The 8,703-nt window shown below is 37.1% G+C and overlaps 2 protein-coding genes across 2 annotated transcripts; both read left to right on the forward strand.

Annotated features, from left to right (window-relative positions):
- Positions 1-3,497: 3,497 nt before the first annotated feature.
- On the forward strand, positions 3,498-6,709 carry LOC145792420 (disease resistance protein RPM1-like). Its single transcript, XM_082873134.1, has 2 exons — positions 3,498-3,659; positions 4,419-6,709. The coding sequence occupies exon 2, from the start codon at positions 4,433-4,435 to the stop codon at positions 5,258-5,260; it is 828 nt and encodes a 275-aa protein (XP_082729260.1). The 5' UTR covers positions 3,498-3,659; positions 4,419-4,432; the 3' UTR covers positions 5,261-6,709.
- On the forward strand, positions 5,728-7,274 carry LOC145793674 (disease resistance protein RPM1-like). Its single transcript, XM_082876537.1, has 4 exons — positions 5,728-5,897; positions 6,013-6,072; positions 6,136-7,060; positions 7,134-7,274. Exons 1-4 carry the CDS (start codon positions 5,728-5,730, stop codon positions 7,272-7,274), a joined length of 1,296 nt encoding a protein of 431 aa, XP_082732663.1.
- Positions 7,275-8,703: the final 1,429 nt, after the last annotated feature.

Consider the following 8,703-nt stretch of genomic DNA (forward strand, 5'->3'; position numbering starts at 1 on the left):
AATTCACTTTCCGATTCTTATTCAACTTTGAGTTTGGAAACAAGGCTCAGTACTCTGGCCAAAACATTTGATGAGATTATAGTTCATCTCTAGAACATTTTCGAAATTCAAGGTGAATACACATTTTGGTGTTGTATCAATAACACATAAACTACTTTCATACTTCACAAACGATGATGATATACATGTTAGTGCTATATCAAATCAAACAAACTTTTCAATAGATAAGCATATGAGCTATATCACTACTACAACAGATAAGCATATGAGCTACATCAATACTACAACAGATAAGCATATGAGCTGTATCAATACTTCAATGACAAGCATATGAGCTGTATCAACACTTTAATGACAAGCATATAAGCTGCATCCCTGGGTCCATCACCCATCTTCCCTTAACCATTAACCATTAACCGGTTTAGAGGTACATCCCCCATCTTTCCCTAAACCGTGGAATACATCCCCCATCTCCTCCCATACACAAGTAATGCATATAAACACAGAATCACATACGCAATCAATCGATACATAAAGTTAATGTATTCTATCAACTGTCCACACATAATGCATATAAACACATTGGCCATATGCACAATCAACCAACACATAAAGTTAATGCGTTCTATCAACCGTCATGCTCTATGACACATCCAATTGATTAGTTTTAGTTTATCTAATCATCATACATTGTCTACAACAATCAATACTACCCTCCACCAGTAGCCCAAAGCAATTATTTCTAAACAGGAAATAAATGCACAAATGGATAATATATCAACATTCCAATTAGGTGAGCAATAAATGATTTAACTACACCCTTTAGTCCCATACATTCCCAATTTCAACATTTCCAATTCAGTTCCTTATTTCCTTTAATCAATTATATACATTAATTAAATTAAACAATTAGGGCAAATTACCTTAATTAAGAAAACAACTCTAAGGTTCCACTTTCATCCACAATCCATCATCCAACTTGTACATAGGTTTATTCCAAACAAAACCCCAATTTTTGTATAATTACACGAAAGGCCCAAACTTTCTCAAATCTACCCAACAACACCCAACATATCAAAATGCTAAAATTTAAAGACAAAATCCATAAAGAGGAGTAGGATATCCCTACCTCTACCTCAAAAGATGGCTCTCAACGGAGAAGACGAAGAAACTCAACGTGCTCCAAAGCTCAATATTTTCGGATCAAATGATAGCCCTCGACGATCAACCTAACTTTTAAAAAGACCAAAGGTAAAGAGAACACCCTAGCTAGATCAAACCCTAGAGAGAAAGGAGATTCTAGAGAGAGGAGCTCTCAAAAATGGGTTTTAGAAAAGTAAGAGAGAGAGTGTGGATGTAAAAAGTGATTTAAAATAGCCTAGCTGTCAACTGATATACGACTCTCCCGCTCGAGCGGAGAACACAACGCTCGAGCGTCAAGAACAAAAACTAGGTCTGCTCGAGCGCAAAAAGGCCCGCTTGAGCGCTAAGACACAAGAATAAAGCACATCCGCTCGAGCGTGAAAACCAGTTCACTCGAGCGTAGATTTCCCCCTCCCAGAACTTACACCAAAAAGGTACTACCCGCTCGAGCGCTACCAATCCTGCTCGAGCGTGACCTGCTCGAGCACAAGAAACCAGCTCGAGCGCAGAAAGCATATCTGCAGAAGTTTTGCAGAGGCACGAAATACTAAAACTGTGAAAACCCCGCTCGAGTGCAAGAAGACCCGCTCGAGCGGACCATTCAAAAACTGGGCAACAACAATGGGAGCTAAAGCTCTAACAACCTGAAACAACCAAGCCCAACACATTCTAAAACTCAAACAAAAGAGTTTAAAGGTTGACAACATGATAGGTACAACTACCAACTCCACGGAACCACGTTCGGAAAAGGATAGAACAGTAAAGGGATAACCGGGATCGCTATAGAGAGAGAGAGAGAGAGAGAAAGGGAGGCTGAAGGTGGCACCTGAGCAACACAGCCATGGCCGATAGGCATGGCCATGGTTGGCTGAAGAAGAATGAGATGAAGGAGAAGGAAACGGAATAGGGAAATGAGAAAAAGAGATGAGGAGTTGAAACTTGGCGGTGGTGGGGATGGCAGCACTGCCACGGTTAGCCACCACGAGCTCAATAGAAGGGCCATGAAGAAAGAGGAAAAGAGAGAGAATAATTATGGAAAGGAAGGAGAAAGGAAAAAGCATAGAGATGAAGATGAAGGAAGAATAAATAAATAAAAAGAGAAATCATTTTTTTTGGCTAACTTTCAGAGCTTCGATAACATGTAAAAAAAAGATGAAATAAGGCGTATAAGAGTCAAAATGAAAATTAGGCCATGAGGTGAATCTAATGAGGCAAAAATGAAACAAAATGAAGTTATGAGAGAGAGATACAAAGGCTTCAACAAGTTGGTTTGAATTTAAAAAATTTGCTCTCTGTGTACTGCTGAAGAAAGAAGATGAAGTGAGGTTTTCATACTCAAACCCACCTATTCAACCCTTGTGTCTCCCTCTTCGTAAGGACTTGAACAGGTGGGTTTGAATATAAAAAATTTGCTCTCTTCGTGTTGCTGAAGGAAGAAGATGATGTGAGGTTTTCAGATTTAAATGTTCAAATCTTTGTATCTCTCTCGTCGTAACTTCGTTTCGCCTCTTTTTTGCATCATTGGATTCACCTCATAACCTTGTTTCATTCCATCTATCATACACCTTATTTCATCTCTTTTTGCATGCAGTCGAAGTTTCAAAAGTTGACCAAAAATAAGATTTATTTATTTTTTCTTCTTCTTCAATCTTTATTTCCATGCTCCTTCATTTCTCACTCCTTTCCACAATTATTCTCTCTTTTTTCCTATTCCTTCATAGCCCTTCCACTGAGCTTGTCATGGCCACTGAATCTCCAACCGTTGCAGTGCTGCTATTGCTACCACCACTAAGCTTTGGCCCCTCCTCTTTTCTTTCTCATTTTCCGTTTCCTTTTCCTTCTTCTTCTCCTCATTTTTCTTCAGCCAACCATGGCCATGGCTGTATCGCCCAAGTGCTAACCTCCTCTAGTAGTGGCTCATTCTCTCTCTCTTTTTCCTAGTATGATCACACTTTGGCTTCGTTTGGAAAGTTGCTATTTTAGTAGGCTATTTTAGTTTTTGACTATTTTAGTAGGTTAAAATTTTTGTGTTTGGAAAGATGATTGAATTTTTTTGTGATTGGATGTGATATTTGTAAGAGAAAAAGTGAAATGATTATGAGTTTGATGTGATATTTTATTTTACTAACTATTTTAACTTATTTTGTCTTTTTGTGAATTTTAGCTTAAACTAGGCTATTTTTTTTCTTGCCAAGCAAAACGACACCGTTTTGAGATGAAAATTGTGCCAAACATGAACGTATCCGTAAGTTCGTCAATGGAGATGGATGGAGGGTGTATATTGTGACACAAAAATAATATCAAAATTTTGAAAAAATACATGAAATTCTGAATTTTTTTTATTTATATCCAAACTGAAATTATGGCCTTTCTTCTCACTTGCTTTTTAAGTCGTCTATTAGAAGTTCAAAAGTCTTTCTTTTGCTGAAATCTGACAAAAACAACAAATTTCGATCTTCATATCGTTTCTTCCGTGGAGAGTTGCTCATCATCAATCTTTGCTTGCTTGCTTGCTGGTGTGTTTATTTCTACAATCCATTACTATCTTCTTCTGTTTTGGATCATTATTTAAGTAAATAATCTACAAATCTCTATTCAAATCTACGATCATGTTGTTGTGTTTGTATCAATTTCACACCCAAATATATATATATATATACATATATATATATATAGAGAGAGAGAGAGAGGCCTTTTAATATTTAAATTTAGATTTTCTTACTTTACAAGATATAAAATTACTAATTAAGTTGTTACAATGAAATTTTTCTTAAACATATTTTTTCAATTGAGAAGAAATGTTGACGTTGTTACAAGATATTAAGCTTTTAGCAAACCTAACTATTTTGGGGCCAAACCAAACCGAAAAATGGTTATTGATCTGGAACATTGTAGCAAATATGTCTTTTATTTATTTAATCTAGTACAGATATAGAAGGGAAAGAAAGGGAAAAAATAAATAAATTATGATTTTGAGTATATGAGGCCTCATCAACTTTATTTTTTGGCTAGGAGGAATAACAATTTTTTTTGAAATTTATCTGTTATTAACAATTTTTGTTTTATAGAATAGTATATATATCATTAAGGATTTTAAAATTTTGGAGCCTTCTCAAATATGATGCCTTAGGCAGTTGGTTGTCTAATTTGTCCAATGGACGGGCCACCACTTATTATCATTGTATTCACATTTGTTTTAAGCTTTGTGAAAAAAGATATGGTATAGTTATGTCAAATTTATGGAGCTTGTATCCGCGCTTTTGTGTTCACTGCAGTGCATGGAGAAGTAATGGCAGAAAGTGCAGTGAGCTCTGTTATTCAATATTTGGCACCATTGTTAGCCGATGAAGTAAAGCTGTCGAAGGGTGTCCACAAGGAAATTTTCTATTTCAAAGATGAATTGGAGCGCATACAACTTTTCTTAAAAGATGCAGATTCAAGAGCAGAAGCAGGAGATGGAGGTGTGAAAATATGGGTGAAACAAGTAATGGAAGTTGCTTATCGGATAAAAGACGTTATCGATGAACACATACTTGTCTTGGCAAAACATCCTCGACAATTTGGTTTTTTCATCAGTTTCTTTCGTAAAGTCACACGATGGATCACTGTACTAAAGCAACGACATAAGATTGCTTCTCAGATCAAAGACATCAAGGCTAGAATCGATGAGGTCACGGATGGATTGACTACTTTCCTAGAACATAACAATCACAGCAGCAGTATCACCAGGAAGTTGTGGCATCACCCTCGAGTAGGTTCCCTTTACATAGAGGATGATGAAATCATTGGCATTGAATCTCCTAAATATGAACTGATAGGCAGATTGCTGGCACAAGAAGATCAATCACAAGCAGTGATCTCGGTGGTTGGTATGAATGGAATTGGCAAGACTACTCTTGTGAAAATGGTTTACGACAGCCAAGAAGTGGCTGCACACTTCGATTGCAAAGTGTGGATCTATGTCTCTCAATCATACGAACTAGAGGAGCTCCTCAAAACAATGATAGAGCAGCTATCAGGAAACAATGTTCTTCCTCTACCTGATGAGGTAATTGAATTCACTCATTGGCAAGCTAAGAGGATATTTACACGAAAACAGCTACGTCATTGTGTTTGATGATGTATGGAAAACTGACTTTTGGGAATACATAAGACATGCTTTACCCAAAAATAGCAAAGGCAGTAGGTTAATTATCACTACTTGCAATGAACAGGTTGCTGCTTTTTGCAAAGAAACTTCAATAGTTCATTTCCACGAGCTTCAACCCCTATCTAAAGAGAAGGCTTGGGAACTCTTTTGCAAGAAAGCCTTCGGACAAGACTTTGGGGTTTGTCCCCCTGAGTTGGAGAAAGTATCACTTAAAATTGTTAGAAAATGTGAAAGGATTGCCACTTGCAATCGTGGCAATAGGTGGTCTATTGTCCACCAAAAAGAAGGTTACATCCGAATGGCAAAAATTCTATGATGGCATGGGCACTTAGTTAGAAAGGAATCCTCATCTTACGATCATAAATAGAATTTTGGGGTTGAGTTATCAAGATTTGCCTCACCACCTCAAATCATGTTTCTTGTACTTTGGCATAATGCCGCTGAAGTACTCTATCACACGTGGAAGACTGATTCAGTTGTGGATAGCTGAGCGTTTTATTGAAGAGAAACAAGGCACAACATTAGAAGAAGTTGCAGAAGCATATTTGAATGAGCTGACCCCAAGATGCTTACTTCAAGTGTCAGGTCAAAACTATATGGAAGAGTAGTTACAGAGTACCGGGTACATGATGCACTTAAATACTGTCGGGTAAATCTTCGACTGCATGAGCTTATTCTCTCCATGTCTGAGGAGTTTAGTTTCTGTCAACTTTTGACAGAAGAGAATTCAAGTTTCAATTGCAGAACTCGCCGGCTGTCTATGCATATGCATTATTACAGTATGGAAAAGGTTATGGAAAGCATTGGTAAATCCCCAGTTCACTCCTTTTTTCTTTTTGAAGTGGGCAAGCTGCCAAAGAAGCCCTTATTGGGTACACTATAGCTGCAAATTTCAAGCTTTTGAATGTACTAGATCTTGGGGGTGCTCCTTTGGATCAACTTCATGAAGAAGTAGGAAATCTATATTTTTTGCGGTACCTAAGTGTAAGGAGAACAGGAGTGCAGATAATTCCAAAGTCCATAGGTAATTTGTACAACTTTTTGACTTTTGATTTGAAATATTCCCCCGTGAGTGAGCTACCAATTGATATCAATAGGCTTCCTAAGTTGCGACATCTTCTTGCCTATTATCATAATTATGGATGTGCGAACATAGTGGATATTGTAAGAGGAGTGAGGATACAGGGAGGGATTGGGCATTTACAGGAGCTACAAAAGTTGTGGCATGTGGAAACAAATCATGATGATGGGCTCAGCCTAATTGAAGAGCTTGGGAATTTGACGCAGTTAAGGAAGTTGGGCATAACGAAATTGAGAAGGGAACATGGGAGGGCTCTATGTGCCACCATTGAGAAGATGCATTACCTTAAATATTTGAAGGTAGCAGCCCTAAGTGATGATGAGATTCTGGATTTACAGTATATATCATCTCCACCTCAATTTCTTCAAAGTCTTAACTTGGGTGGACGATTAGAGAAGTTGCCTGACTGGATCCCAAAACTTCAAAATCTAGTCAAATTATCTCTATTGCATTCAGGTTTGTCCAATGACCCACTAAAAGCCCTTCAAGCCTTGCCTAGTGTAGAACATCTTCATCTTTGGAATGCATGTGATGGGGAGCAATTGTATTTTGAGGTTGGAAGTTTTCAAAAACTTAAGCAACTAGATCTCCTTGAATTGGAGGGATTGAATTCGATGATAATAGAGGTAGGAGCATTGCCTCTTCTTAAAGAGCTAAGGATTGGGCCTATCCCGCAACTAAAAGAGGTACCCTCTGGCATCCACCACCTCCAAAAACTAAGAACTCTCGCGTTTATTGATATGCCGAAAGAATTCTTAGATAGAATGCAACCCCAACCCAACCAAGGCAAAGACTATTGGATTGTTGAGCATATACCTAATGTCTTGTTCTGGTCTCGGTGGGGCTTTTCTGGATATTGGAACAGCGGCACTCTTGAAAAATATTTTGAGAGGAAGGTGAAGAACCGAAGGGATGAATCTTACAGTTACGGATGCAAATTCAATTCCAGGTTTGCCCCCGCTCAACTCAATTGCAATGTTTGTTTGTAACTAGAAACTGACAAAATATTTTTGCTTACCTGAACAAGATGATAATTGCTCTACTAGATTACTTTGTTGTTAATCTGAAAATGCTAGTGCTCATTTTATTAACCTATCTTTTAGAATATTGTTTATAGAATTCTATCATTTTATAGTTCCTTCCATGTGTTTATGTTTGTTGGTTGTCATAGATAATATAGATGAGAGGGAAGTTATCCAAACTGATGTTCCATTTGTTTCAACAAAAAAATATTTTTTTACAAAATGTTTTTGCCACCACCATTGTCGTCATCATCGTCGCCGCCACTACCCTACCAATACCACTACCACCACCACCACCACCACCACCACATCCACTATCACCATCACCATCACAGCCTTAGCACCACCATTATGGGGTTAGCACCACCATTATGGGGACTAAAGTGATGCGTCGCTTAAACTATAGGGAGTAATAATTTACCCAAAATGTTTTCTATCGAAACAAATGGAGTGAAATTCACCTCTACTTTTTGTTTCATTGATATGTTGCACGTCCTTCCATTTAGTATTTGTTTTGTAACTGTTAGGTCTATTACCAGCAACACATACAGTTGAAGGGAAATCAATGGCAGAGGCACCTAGAATTCAAGTACACCAAGCTGCCAATAACCTTATGATTGAACAAACCCCTTTCTATCATCGTTGATTTTTATTTCCTTTGGATTGCAAGGTAAAAAGTGTGACATCTCTGTCAAGATGGACATGTTTATTACGGTTTTTATTGTTTTTTGCCAAGGCAGTGTTTTGGATTTCTGTTATCAAGACTTATTTCGCGATAACCAAAACTGTGTAACTTTAATTGAGACAAACATATGATCATACATTCCTCGGTTGTTGTATCTATTCTCTAAGTTCTATTTTTGTTCTGTTCTTTCTATGATTTTTATTCTTCAAATCCATTGTAACTGAATTAAGTAGTATAGGGCTAATGTTCTGCATAAGAAATGTAGTAACTAGGTTTAGGTTATCACTGAACCTTTATTGGTTCATCTGCTAATTCCTACTGTGTTTTAGGGAGGAATTATCTCCCCAGACAATCATATGATACGTAAAGTATGTATTCTGTGTTACTTTGGTCTCCAAAAATTTTACTTTGCCAATTTCGTTCTTGAAGTTTTGAATTTTAGATAATCATCTAAATTTTTATTTTGAGTCAATTTTTTATTCAATTTCAGATAATCATCTAAATCATTAATGGAATGATATTTAAAATACATCCTAAAGTGAATCTTGGTGTTTGATTCCAACGGAATTGCAAGGTGTATATTTCAGAATTCATTTACATAAAAGTACCAGCTTTAAAATTA

The sequence above is a fragment of the Camellia sinensis genome, chromosome 6, assembly GCF_055761805.1.
Source record: "Camellia sinensis isolate YWXY chromosome 6, ASM5576180v1, whole genome shotgun sequence".
Taxonomy (NCBI): domain Eukaryota; kingdom Viridiplantae; phylum Streptophyta; class Magnoliopsida; order Ericales; family Theaceae; genus Camellia; species Camellia sinensis.

What these genes read in the sequence shown, in the direction of transcription:
- LOC145792420 (XM_082873134.1), top strand. Translation starts at nt 4,433, where the DNA reads ATGGCAGAAAGTGCAGTGAGCTCTGTTATTCAATATTTGGCACCATTG.
- LOC145793674 (XM_082876537.1), top strand. Translation starts at nt 5,728, where the DNA reads ATGCCGCTGAAGTACTCTATCACACGTGGAAGACTGATTCAGTTGTGG. An exon ending in GGTCAAAACTATATGGAAGA is followed by an intron (nt 5,898 to 6,012) that starts GTAGTTACAGAG and finishes AACTTTTGACAG; the next exon opens with AAGAGAATTCAAGTTTCAAT. An exon ending in CTATCCCGCAACTAAAAGAG is followed by an intron (nt 7,061 to 7,133) that starts GTACCCTCTGGC and finishes AAGAATTCTTAG; the next exon opens with ATAGAATGCAACCCCAACCC.